General features: G+C 40.1%; 1 protein-coding gene across 1 annotated transcript; it reads left to right on the forward strand.

Moving 5' to 3' along the window:
* On the forward strand, positions 1-1005 carry LOC109247943 (olfactory receptor-like protein OLF4). Its single transcript, XM_019417215.2, has one exon. It carries the CDS (start codon positions 22-24, stop codon positions 1003-1005), a length of 984 nt encoding a protein of 327 aa, XP_019272760.2. The 5' UTR covers positions 1-21.
* The last annotated feature ends 13557 nt before the right edge of the window (positions 1006-14562 follow it).

Genomic DNA, 14562 nt, shown 5'->3' on the forward strand with positions numbered 1-14562 from the left:
CCTGGTAGTCATCTCCAACCCATGGAGCCAAGGAACCTTACAGCCATTTCAGAATTTCTTCTTCTGGGATTTTCAGAGGAACCAGCATTCCAGCCCCTCATATTTGGGCTTTTCCTCTCCATGTACCTGATCACTGTGTTTGGGAACCTGCTCATCATCCTGGCCGTCAGCTCTGACTCCCACCTCCACACACCCATGTACTTCTTCCTGGCCAACCTGTCCTTTGTAGACATCTGCTTCACCTCCACCACCGTCCCGAAGATGCTCTGGAACATCCAGACCCAGAGCAAAGTCATAACCTATGAGGACTGCATCACCCAGATGTATTTTTTCCTACTCTTTGCGGGATTGGACAACTACATCCTAACTGTGATGGCCTATGACCGATTTTTGGCCATCTGTCACCCCCTGCACTACATGGTCATCATGAACCCCCGGCTCTGTGGGCTGCTGGTTCTGGTGTCTTGGATCATGAGTGTCCTGCATTCCTTGTTACAAACCTCAGTGGTGCTGCGACTGTCCTTCTGTACAGACTTGGAAATCCCTCACTTCTTCTGTGAAATTAAACAGGTGGTCCAACTTGCCTGTTCTGACACCTTTCTTAATGACATGGTGATGTATTTTGGAGCTGGGTTGCTGGGTGGGGGCCCCCTTGCTGGGATCCTTTACTCTTATTCTAAGATAGTTTCTTCCATATGTGGCATCTCATCAACTCGGGGCAAGTATAAAGCATTTTCCACCTGTGCATCCCACCTTTCTGTAGTCTCCTTATTTTACTGTACAAGCCTACGTGTGTACCTTAGCTCCACTGCTACCCAGAGCTCCCACTCGGGTGCCACGGCCTCGGTGATGTACACGGTGGTCACGCCCATGCTGAACCCCTTCATCTACAGCCTGAGGAACAGAGACATAAAGAGGGCTCTGAAAAAATCCTTTGGAAAGGAAACTATGAAAGGACCAATTGCCCTGGGGCAATTGCACCTGATGGCAGAACTCAAAGCTTGAGAGCCAGAAATGGCAATTCTTTGATCAGATTGTGGAAGTAGAAGTTGCTACTTCTGTTGATTTCCTGGAACATCCCTTTCTTCGACATCAACGTCTCTGTACACTTTAGGTAACATTCTGTATTACCCTTTCTGCGCTCTGGTGTTTAACAGTGTTTCCCTTAGTTGTTTTCCTCCTCTTCTGAATTCATTCCCAATTTTGGACGATATTGGAAATTCCCATTTATTCTGTGAGATTCTACAGATTTGTTAAGAATACCCTCTTCTTAAGTGAAATATATCATCCTGAGCAATTTTTCTTTTCTTTTACTAAAAAATAATCATGAGTTGTACTACATGATGGAGAATAAACACATTTGGCCCAAATTATAAAATTCCATAAGAGACGAAAGTCTGAAAGCACAACTCACCACTTCTGTGTCCATCATTCCTTGAGATATCTGTTCTTCCTGAAAATGTAGACTTTAACCTATGGTGTGTTTTATAACAAGTCATTGGGCTTTATTCTCCTCCTTAGGATACTGTTTTCTTATTCAGTGTTCACATAATCACTAGCAAAAGTGATAATCAGATACATGTCTCCAGGTGTAATCTACATAGAAACACAAATTCCAAGAAATAATTTGACATAATATGGCCACAGAGTCAGAGATGAAGCAAAATTTCAGTCATGCATCTGTTACTATGCGAACGAATGTTTTCCTGCTACACATTTGCTTATTGACGATGTGAGACTGGCATCCGTGTGTCAGGGGGTCTATCACTGGGGCCAAAAATCATTTGCATACTTATGTTTCCTATTTCCTTGTGTTTCTGTTTCTTCCTGAAAACATCCATGTCTCCCTAAAACTATGATTCACTGGAGTACAATTGCATACGATAAGCTGCATATATTTAATGTATACAATTTGCTGAATTACAGGAGGCATACAAAAATTAAGTTTATAGGGAAACATGGGACTGTCTCTGCAGGGCGAGGGGTGAGACTCCTGCAGCGAAGGACACAGAAAGGGGACACCTTGGCCTCTGTGCCACGGCTCACACTTTGTCCTTGTTGCAGATGCCCTCCTGAGGGGCATCCCACAACCCACTTGATGAGTGCCAAGTAGGACCAGGAGATGGAACAGAAGAGTGACATACTACTTATGAAGGAGATGAAAGTTTCATGGAATTGAGTCCAGTTGCATTTCAATATAGGAGAGGTGACAATGGTGATCCCAGAAACTTCTCTTTTTTTAATATCTATTTATTTGGGGGACAGCGCAAGCAGGGGAGGTGCAGAGAGAGAGAAGGAGACACAGAATCCGAAGCAGGCTCCAGGCTCTGAGCTGTCAGCACAGAGCCCGATGTGGGGCTCGAACTCACAAACTGTCAGATCATGACCTAAGCTAGAGTGGACGCTCTACTGATTGAGCCACCCAGGTGTCTCCCAAGGCCTTCTTGAAAGAGATTTCCTGGAAAGGGGCATGCTTTTGCACTGCTAGTGAGAATGCAAACTGGTGCAGCCACTCTGGAAAATAAGATGAAGATTCCTCAAAAATGAGAACTGGAGCTACCCTACAACCCAGCAATGGCACTATGAGGTATTTATCCAAAGGACACAAAAATGCTAATTAAAAGGGGCACATGCATCCCAATGTTTATAGCAGTACAATCAACCATAGCCAAATTATGGAAAGAGCCCAAATGCCCATCAACTGTTTAATGAATAAAGATGTGTCGTATGTGTGTGTGTGTGTATATATATATACATATATATACATATGTATACATATATATACATATATGTATAGCTATATATATATAAACATATATATACACATATATGTGTGTATATGTGTATATGTGTGTGTGTGTATATATATATATATATATATATATATATATATATATATATAATTGACTATTACTCAGCGGTCAAAAGGAATGAAATATTGCCAGTTGCAACACGTGGACAGAACCAGAAAGTACCATGCTAAGCAAAATAATTCAGAAGAAAACAAATATCCTATGGTTCCACATATGTAGAATTTAAGAAACAAAACAGATGAACATAAGGGAAATGAAGGAAAAATAAGATAAAAAGAGAGAAGGAGGCAAACCATAAGAGATTCTTAAATACAGAGAACAAACTGAGGGTTGCTGGAGGGGAGGTGGGTGGGGGGGGTGGACTAAATGAATGATAGGCATAAAGGAGGGCACATGTTCAGATGAGCGCTGGGTGTTATATATAAGTGATGAATCACTAAATTCCACTCCTGAAATTATTATCACCCTATATGTTAACTAACTTGGATTCAAATAAAATTTAAACTTTTATAAAACACTTTTTTTGTAAAAACGTTTTAAGCTGAAAGTTCATGAAGAGATCTGGTTGTATGAAATTATTTGCACACACTCGCCTTAATAAAAGGTGAAATGTTAAAAAAAAAAAAAGATTATATACTACATGACTCCCTTTGGGTATAATTCAAAAAGATGCACAGTAAGTTTTAACTGCTTTGTCATGTTATTGTTAACATTTCATCACCCTGAGCCTCAATTTCCCTATTTCTGAAGGGAATGTGGGGCAATGAACCCTAACTTCAGGCAGGTGGTGTCAGGAATAAATGAAACGTGTAGAAGCACTTTGTCGAGTCCAAAGAAAATGTTCGAGGTTAGGAGTCTGAGTATGTATATGTCTGTGTACATTTGTATACTGTTTCTGTCAAATAAATGTATCCACACACATATGGGTAGACATCAGAGAGTTATTGAAATCCCAACTGTTATGTTGAAAGAAAACCTGAAAGTTGGAGGGGATAAAAATGAAAAGAATAAACATTCGAATCAACATAAAATAGAAAGAATGTAGAATTTTGACACAAAAGTTTAAAGTAGAGTGAAAGACCTCAATTTTAATAGGGAAATGTTTTCTATCTCAAATTTTCAAAGGCCTCTGAGTCAAAACCACGTTTACATTTATGCAGTGGGATATCACTGCCCAGCGAATGAGGCAATATATCTCCAAACTAAAACTAGTTTTCTCTTTCCATTTAATGTGGGATGTCCATACCAAATGCCTTGACCCAAGGGAAAGTTCACTGAATGAGCTGAAATGCTCAAACTCTGTTCCTACAAGCAATATTTTTCCAAATGTCTGTAATCAATTCCTGTTGCTGCAGAAACAAATGATCACACTCGTGGCTTAACACAAAGATTTATCCGAAGTTTGTGGAAGGTCAGAAGCCTGAAATGGGTCTCATTGGGCTAATATCAAGAGGTCTGCAGGGCTGTGATCCTTCTGGACACTCTAGAGGAGAATTCACTCCATTTCCTTTTTCCCTTTTTAGTGGCTACCTGCATTTCTTGTCTTATGGCCCTTCTTCCAACGTCAAAGCCAACAGCGTAGAGTCTGAAAATGTCTCTCTGATTCCAAATCTTTTTCCTCCCCCTCCCACATTTGGAGGACACCTGTGATTACACTAGTTCCATCCAGATAATCCAGGCCAATCTTTTTTATATAAAGATCAGTGATTAGCAGCTTTATGCCATCTACTGGCCACATTCCCCTTGCTCTGTAAACAAATATTTTCAAAAGTTCTTTGGATTGGGACACCTTTGGAAGCCTACAAAGTGTTTTTTTCAAATATAAAATAATTGATGTCACTGATTGACCATAGAATTCATCAACACCTATAGAATTGTGTGAAAAACATTTCTTTCAGGGGCACCCGGGTGGCTCAGTCAGTTAACTGTCCAACTCTTGACCTTGGCTCAGGTCATGATCTCATGGTTAGTGAAATCAAGCCCAACAGCTGTCTCTATGATGACAGCCTCTCTCTCTCTCTCTCTCTCTCTCTCTCTCTCTCTCTCTCTCTCCTTCTCTCTCAAAACAAAGATAAATATTAAAAGAAAACAATTTTTCTTTCAAAATGACAAACACAGAAGATTCTTGGTGGAGAAGACCTAAAACTACCTACATGCGACTCTAACACAGGAGCACAGACTTGCTCTCTACCTGTGATCCATAGATCAGAACATGCAATATCATCACCACCTGGTTGTTTGTAGAAGGACAAACTCCCTGGAATCCCGGAGACCTGATGAATCAGGTCAGGGCATTTTAACTACAAACTTTGGTGGTTTGTACACACAATGAAGATAGAGCCGTATTTTTCACCTACTCACTGTTGACATTTGGAGCTGGATAAATGTTTGTGCTGGGTGCTGTCCTTTGGGTTATAGAGGTTTGACAGCATCCCTTAAGACACAGCCAAATATCCACAGAGGCAAAATCATGCCTGATTGAAAACCATGGTGCTGAGGTTTGAGAAGTGGAAGTATCATGAGAGAAATCCAATTAAGGATTCATCCAGTATTACATTTATAACTGTGGTCTTAGGATTTGTAATAAAAAGTATATATTTGGGGAGAGGAGTTAAGATGGCAGAGCAGCATGGAGACCCTGAGCTTGTCTCATCCCTGAAACACAGCTAAATCAGCACGAAACCATTTTGAACACCTAGGAAATGGATCCGATGATTAACACAACAGTCTGCATGACTTGAGCCACAGAACTCAGCAAGTGCGTGGGGCAGAGAGGTGAACCGGGGGAGGAAAAAAAAGCTGCAGAGGGTAGGGAGCCATTTGCAGGGAGAAGACAGAGAGAAAAAGGGAAATGGGAAGAGAACAGCATATCAGGATGGTGCAAGAAAAGCAGCTGGAAAGAAAGAGAGAGAAAGAGTGAAAACACTTTCAGGGGAATGGACAATCGAACTATTGACACAAAGAAAAGAGAGGGTTTTGGTACCATCAGGATTCTGTATACAGTGGAGTGCAGAGTCTGAAGTTTTGGAGCTCAGTGTCTGAGGGTGCTCTGGTGAGGAAGCAAGATGAATCCCCAGGATCAGGAGTGGGCCTAAGGGGTGTCACACACAGGAAGAAGTCATCCCCCTGCTTGGAGTGCATTTGGTAGAGGCCATACAGCCTCCCCATAGGCAAAGGTCCCAGCAGAACCTGGAGAGCAGCCACATTTGCTGGTACTGGGACAAAGACGCCAGAGTGCAGTGACATCTGGCACCAGCTGTGTGTTGTGATTTGCCATAATCTCTGAAACTCTATCACTGCACAGTCACATGAACATTTTGTGAGACAAACCAGCACCCAGTCATTGTTCAGTGAGATCCTCCCCCAGAGAGTCAGAGTGGGTCAAAGGCACAAGGGTCTCTAAAGTGTGAAGTTTTGAAACACAACCCCATCTGAGACAAAACTCTGGAGGGAGGTGCTGCCTGACAGGCAGGCAGCTTGGACAGGGACAGGGCAGAGAGGAGGAGTGGGCAGAGGCCTGAGAAAGGAGAGCTTCTTGATCGCAGGTGGATGAGAGCACGAAGTTCCTGCCACAGAAACTAGGGAAGCAGGTGGAAACAATTTCCATCTCTCACACCTGGATCCACCACAATAAGCCAAGCATCACAACCTAATGGAGAACAAAGACATTACAAAAAGCTCTGCCAACTGCACCCTCCAAGCCCATCCCCCAGTCACTCCACCTGCTTAGTGTACAGACTATAGAGTACTTCCTAGTTTCAGTTCTAGGGGAAACTAGGTGAAACCCCATTTGGGTTTCATTCTATTTGCTGGTTCATTTTTTGTTCATTTTCTTTGTTTCTGTTTTTGTTTAAATTGTTTTTTTTTATTCTTTCTTTTCTAACTACAACTTGGATAAAGAAAGGAAATTATTTTTTACTTTATTTTTTATTTTTTAAATTTTTTATTCTATTTCCGTTTCTTTATTCTATTCTATTACATAAATGCTTTTAAATTTTTCATTTTTCTTACCTTTTTTTCCACTTCCTTTCCCACTTATCTCTATTCTATCAAGCTTATTTCAATAAGCAAACCAAAACACACTAGGATCTAACTTTCTTTATTTGGTTTTTTGTTTTGTTTTTAATGTTTTCATTTTAATCTTTTAATTTTTTTCTACCTCCAAAATGAAAAAATGAAGGAATTCATCCCAAAACAAAAAATAGGAAGAAATGATAGCCAGGGACTTAATCAATACAGATATAAGAAAGATGTCTGAACTACAATCTAGAACCACAATAAGAATACTAGTTGGTGTTGAAAAAAGCATAGAAGACACCAGAGAATCCCTTTCTGTGGAGATAAAAGAAACAAAATCTAGACAGGCTAAAATTTTAAAAGCTATAATGAGAAGTAATCTCAAAAGGATGCCACGATGGCAAGGATGGATGAAGCAGAAGAGGGAATCAGCTATTTAGAAGATAAAATTATGGAGAATAATGAAGCAGAAAAAAAGAGGGAAACAAAGGCAAAAGATCACAATACAAGACTCAGTGACTTATTACAAGAGAATAACATCCGAATCACAGGAATCCCAAAAGATGAAGAGAGAGAAAAGTGACAGAAGGTTTATGTGACCAAATTATAATGGAAAACTTACCTCATCTGGGGAAAGACACAGACATCAAAATCCAAGAGGCTTAGAGAATTCCCATTAGATTCAACAAAAACCGACCATCAACAAGGCATATCATAGTCTAATTTGCAAAATACACAGAAAAGAAAAGATTATGAAAGCAGCAAGGGGAAAAAGTCCTTAACCTATAAGGGAAGACTGATCAGGTTCACATCAGGCCTATGCACAGAAATTTGGCAGTCCAGAAAGGAATGGCAGGATATATTTGATGTGCTGAATTGGAAAACTATGCAGCCAAGAATTCTTTATCCAGCAAGGCTGTCATTGAAAATAGGAGAGATGAAGAGTTTCCCAGAAAAACAGAAACCAAAGGAGTTTATGACCACTAAATCTGCCCTGAAAGAAACTTTAAGGGGGACTCCTTGACTGGAGAAAGACAAAACAAAACAAAAAAAGACCAAAAACAACACAGACTAGAAAGGACCAGAGAACATCACCAGAAACACCAACTCTACAGGCAACACATGGTACTAAATTCATATCTTTCAATACTCACTCTAAATGTCAATGGACTAAATGCTCCATTCAAAAGACATAGGGTATCAGAATGGATAAGAAAGCAAGATCCCTCTTTATGATGCTCACAAATGACCCATTTTAGACCTAAAGACACCTGCAGATTGAAAGTAAGGGGATGGAGAACAATCTATGATGCCAATGACTGTCAAAAGAAAGCTGAAGCAGCAATACTTCCATGAGACAAACTAGATTTTAAAATAAAGACTGTAACAAGTGTTGAAAAAAAGGCATTATACCATAATTAAGGGGTCTATCCACCTAGAAGATCTAACGATTGTAACTATTTATGCCCCCATCGTGGACACACAAATATATAAACCAATTAATCACAAACATACAGAAACTCATTGATAAGAATACCATAATAGTAGGGGACTTCAGCACCCCAATAACAACAATGGACAGGTCATGTAAGCAGAAAATCAACAAGGAAACAATAGCTTTGAATGACACACTGGACCAGATGGACTTAACAGATATATTTAGAACATTTCATTCTAGAGCAGCAGAATACACATTTTTCTCAAGTACACACCTATTCTCCTGAATAGGTCACATACTAGGACACAAATCAGCCCTCAACAAGTACAAAAAGATCCAGATCATACATCGCATATTTTCATGCCACAATGCTATGAAACTCGAAATCAACCACAAGAAAAATTTTGGGAAGACCGTGAATACTTGGAGATGAAAGAACATCCTACTGAAGAATGAATGGATTAACCAAGAAATTAAAGAGGAAATTAAAAAGTACATGAAAGTCAATGAAAATGAAAACACCACAGACCAAAATCTCTGGGATGAAGCAAAGGCAGTCATAAGAGAGAAGTATATAGCAATCCAGGCCTTCCTAAAGAAGGAAGAAAGGTCTAAAATACACAACCTAGCCTTATACCTAAAAGAGCTGGGAAGAAAAAAAACAGCAAATAAAGCCCAAAACCAGAAGAAGAAGGCAAATAATAAAGATTAGAGCGGAAATCAATGACATAGAAATCAAAATACCAGTAGAACAGATTAATGAAACTAGGAGCTGGTTCTTTGAAAGAATTAACAAAATGGATAAACCCCTAACCAGATTGATCAAAAAGAAAAAGGGAAGGACCCAAATAAATAAAATCATGAATTAAAGAGGAGAGATCACAACCAATACTGCTGAAATACAAACAATAATAAGAGAATATTAGGAGAAATTATATGCCAACAAATTGGGAAATCTGGAAGAAATGGATAAATTCCTAGAAATACATAAACTACCAAATCTGAAACAGGAAAAAATAGAAAATTTGAACACACCCATAACCAGTAGAGAAACTGAATCAGTAATCACAAATATACTAACAAACAAGAGTCCATGGCCAGATGGCTATCCAGGGGAATTCTATGAAACATTTAAAGAAGAGTTACCACCTATTCCTTTGAAGTTGCTCCAAGAAATAGAAATGGAAGGAAAACTTCCAAACTCTTTCTATGAAGCCAGCATTACCTTAATTCCAAAATCAGACAAAGACCCCACTAAAAAGGAGAACTAGAGACCAATTTCCATGATGAACATCAATGAAAAAATTCTCAACAAGATACTACCAAACCAGATCCAACTATGCATTAAAAGAATTATTCACCACGATCAAGTGGGATTTATTCCTGGGATGCGGGGCTGCTTCAATATCCACAAATCAATCAATGTGTTACATCACATTAATAAAAGAAAGGATAAAAAACATAATCCTATCAATAGATGCAGAAAAAAAGATTTGACAAACTACAGAATTTTTCTTGTTAAAAACCCTCAAGAAAGTAGGGATAGAAGGATCATGCCTCAATATCATAAAGGCCATACAGGAAAGACCCCCTGCTAATAACATCCTCAATGGGGAAAAACTTAGAGCTTTCCCCCTAAATCAGGAACATGACAGAGATGTCCACTCTCATCATTGTTATTCAAAATAGTGTTGAAAGTCCTAGCCTCAGCAATCAGACAACACAAAGAAATAAAAGGCATCCAGATGGGCATGGAGGAAGTCAAACTTTCACTCTTCCCAGATGACATGATACTCCATGTGGAAAATCCAAATACTGCTAGAACTGATACATGAATTCGGCAAAGTCGCAGGACGTAAAATCAATGTACAGAAATCAGTTGCATTTCTATACACCAATAATAAAGCCGAAGAAAGAGAAATCAAGAATTGATCCCATTTACAATTTCACCAAAAACCATAAAATACCTAGGAATAAACCTAACCAAAGAAGTAAAAAATCTATACACTGAAAACTACAGAAAGCTTATGAAAGAAATTGAATAAGGCACAGAAAAAAAAAACCTGAAAAAATTGCATGCCTCTGAATTGGAAGAACAAATATTGTTAAAATATCAATTCTACCCAAAGCAATCTATAAATTCAATGCAATCCAAATCAAAATAGCACCAGCATTCTTCACAGAGTTAAACAAACAATGCTTTTTTAATGTTTATTTATTTTTGAAAGAGAGACAGTGTGTGTGTATGTGTGTGTGTGTGTGTGTGTGTGTGTGTGAGAGAGAGAGAGAGAGAGAGAGAGAGAGAGAGAGAGAGAAACAGAATCTGAAGCAGGCTCCAGGCTCTGAGCTGTCAGCACAGAGCCTAATGTGGGGCTCGAACCCATGAACTGCAAGATCATGACCTGAGTCGAGGTCAGATGCTTAACCAACTAAGCCACCCAGGTGTCCCTAGAACAAACCATTCTAAAATTTGTATGGAACCAGAAAAGACCCCAAATAGCCAAAGCAATCCTGAAAAAGGAAATCAAAGCTGGAGGCATCACAATTTCGGACTTCAAGCTGTATTACAAAGCTATAATCATCAAGACAGTATGGTCCTGGCACAAACACAGACACATAGATCAATGGAACAGAACAGAGAACCCAGAAATGGTCCCACAAATGTATGGCCAACTAATCTTTGACAAAGCAGGAAAGAATATCCATTGGAAAAAAGAGAGACTCTTCAGCAGATGGGGTTGGGAAAACTCTACAGTACATGCAGAAGAATGAACCTGGATCACTTTCTTACACCATACACATTAATAAATTCAAAATGCATGAAAGACCTAAACACAAGACAGGAAGCCATCAGTCATAGAGGAGAAAACAAGCAACAACCTCTTTGACCTCAGCCGCAGCGACTTCTTACTTGACATGTCTCTGGAGGCAAGGGAAACAAAAGAAAAAATGAACTATTGGGACCCCATCAAGATAAAAAAAACTTCTGCACAGTGAAGGAAACAATTAACAAAACTAAAAGGCAACCGATGGAATGGGAGAAGATATTTGCAAACGACGTACGAGATAAAGGGCTAGTATCCAAAATCTATAAAGAACTTATCAAACTCGACACCCAAAAAACAAATAATCCAGTGAAGAGATGGGCAAAAGACATGAATAGATGCTCCTCCAAAGAAAACATCCAGATGGCTAACAGACACATGAAAAAAATTCTCAACATCACTCATCATCAGGGAAATACAAATAAAAACCACAATGAGATACCACCTTACACCTGTCAGAATGGCTAACATTAACAACTCAGGCAACAACAGTTGGTGGCCACGATGTAGAGAAAGAGGAATACTTTTGCACTGGTGGTGGCAATGCAAACTGGTGCAACCCCTCTGGAAAACAGGATGGAGATTCCTCAAAAAATTAAAAATAGAACTACCCTATGACCCAGCAATTGCACAACTAGGCATTTATCCAAAGGGTTCAAAAGTGCCAGGGCACATGCTCCCCAATGTTTATAGCAGCACTATCGACAATAGCCAAAGTATGGAAAGAGCCCAAATGCCCACTGACTGATGAATGGATAAAAAAAGATGTGGTATATATATACAATGGAATATTACTCGTCAATCAAAAAGGACGAAATCTTGCCAGTTACAACAACGTGGATGGAACTAGAGGGTATTATCCTAAGCAAAATAAGTCAGAGAAAGACAAATATCATATAACTTCACTCATGTGGAATGAGTGAACATAGGGGAAAGGAAGCAAAAATGAGATAAAAACAGAGAGCAAGACAAAACTAAAGACAGTCTTAAATACAGAGAACAAACAGGGTTGCTGGTGGGGTGGTGAGTGATGCAATGGGCTCAATGGGTGGTGAGCATTAAGGAGGGCAATGCCGGGATGAGCCCTGGGGTTCTATATAAGTACTGAATCATTAAATTCTATTTCTGATCATATATATATATATATATATATATCTGGTCTACATCCCCATTTCTGATCCATAGCTCCTAAAATTCTTCCAATATCATAGTGATGAGAGTTATAAAGTCGTCTTCCATCAGAGGGGCACCTGGGTGGCTCAGTCAGTGAAGCATTAACTCATAATTTTGACTCAGGTCAAGATCTCACCATTCGAGAGTTGGAACCTCACATTGGGTTCTGCTCTGACAGTGTGGAGCTTGCTTGGGATTCTCCCTTGCCCTCTCCCTTTCTGCCCCTGCCCCTCTAACATGAGGATTGAGGATGTTTTCTCTCTCTCTCTCTCTCTCTCTCTCTCTCCATCAAAATAAATAAATAAACTTTAAAAGAAAGATGTCTTCTGTCAGGATAATGGAGTGGCTTTGGGAAAACATCTAAGGAGAGGGGCTGCTTGCCAGGAGGACTAATCATATGATTAGAAGATGAACTTCACATGCCACCCCCTGACCTCTAGGGATGGGAGAGTCTCTGGAGACTGAATCTAAGCAGCAATAGCCAATGATATAATCAGTTGTGTCTACATCATGAAGCTTCCATAAAACCCAAAAGGAGGGTTCAGAGAGCTTTCAGGTTGGTGAACACATGGAGACAGGTAGAGTGGCATGCCTGGAGAAGGAATGGAAGCTCCACACCCTCTCCCCATACCTTGCCCTGTGCATCTCTTCTATCTGGCATCATCTCTCCCCAAAGGCAGCATAGCTCACGAGGGAAATACTCAAGAGACACGTATAAACTTGAGCATGCACAAGCTCACCTACTGAGTCCATCATTGGACCACCTAACCTCAGACCTGAGGTAGAGCTCCAGTTCTTGGTAGGAAAGGTCTAAAAATACCTACCCCTGACTCAAACACTGAACCACAGCCTTACTACTCAAAGATGGGTCCACAGACCAGATGGGTGGCATCAGTACCTACTGAGAAATGGTTACAATTACAGGATCTCTGAGCCCCACCCATGTCCCGCCAAATCAGAGTCCAGATTTGAACAGGATCCCCAAGTGATTCATAAATACATTAATGTTGGAGAAGTTCTGGTCTAGAGTGGTGTCTCTCAACTTCTCCACTGTTGACACTGTGCTAGATAATGCTCTGTGGTGGGGGCCGTCCTGTGCATTGTATGACATGGGGCAGCATTCCTGGCCTGAACCCACTAGGCGCCAGTGGGACCTCCCTACTTACGACAACCAAAAATTTCTCCCTTGTCAATTGTTGTCTGAAAGCAAAATCGCCCTTAGTTGAGAGCCATTGACCTAGCGCTTGAGAACTGGAAATATCTTGGTGGATTTCCAGTCAAAGATCTTTCTGCCCTAGTTCATAACTCTGGGTAGCTCATTCCACACTTCTGAGCCCCAATTTTACAACTGTACTTTAATAAGAGTGGACTTTTCTTTAAACCCACATGAGTGAAATGATACAGTATTTGTCTTTCTCTGATTGGCTTATTTTGCTCAGCATAATGCATTCTAGCTCCATCCACATTTGGGTTGGGGAGAGAAGAGAGGGAAACAAACCAGAAGAGAATCTTAACTATAGAGAGCAAATGAGGGATGAAGGAGGGAAGAAAGTGGGGGATGGGCTAGATGGGTGACAGGGATGAAGGAGGACGCTTTGAGATGAGCAGTGGGTGTTGTATGTAAGTGAAGAATCACCAAATTCTATTCCTGAAACCAGTATTACACTGTATGTGAACTAAAAAAATCTATTTTTTTAAGAGTGGATTTTGTAAAAATGAAATAAGGGATCCCCATAGGTTCCTGAGCTCAGTGTATGGTGCATAAAAAGGTCTAAATATATAATTAACTAACTTTTACGTGGAGCACCAAATGGCAGCTCTCAATTTGTGAGAATCACAAATTGAGCATGAATCACTTCATTGGTTAGTCAAAAACATCATGAACACTAGAGCACGGTACCATTTGCTTATTGCACATTAACATACCTCTCTCTCTTATTGAGAGGAGAATAGCAATTTTCTAGAGAAACCAGGAAGTCATCTCTGCCATAAGACAATACTTTGGAGGTCCATGAGACCTGCTTAGGCAGGTCCCTCAGTCTTAGATTTGGAGAAAAATGTTAACTCAAAATTGGGGTAAGGTGTAAGGAGGTTAGACCTCTGGAAGGGTGGCAAGAGCATGGAGAAGACATAACAAAAGCCAGATTCACCTGACTTCTAATCTGGTCTCCTGGGAACAGAGAATTAGTAGGAAAAAAATTCTTTTCTGTCCAGACCAGTGGCCCCGAGGGAAACAAGGTGCACCAGCGTGGGACTAACAATGGAAACAGCACCTAATGAGCAGACACAGGGAGCT

Source organism: Panthera pardus, unplaced genomic scaffold, assembly GCF_024362965.1.
Source record: "Panthera pardus isolate Hobbes unplaced genomic scaffold, ASM2436296v1 HiC_scaffold_8, whole genome shotgun sequence".
Taxonomy (NCBI): Eukaryota; Metazoa; Chordata; class Mammalia; order Carnivora; family Felidae; genus Panthera; species Panthera pardus.

What these genes read in the sequence shown, in the direction of transcription:
- LOC109247943 (XM_019417215.2), top strand. Translation starts at nt 22, where the DNA reads ATGGAGCCAAGGAACCTTACAGCCATTTCAGAATTTCTTCTTCTGGGA.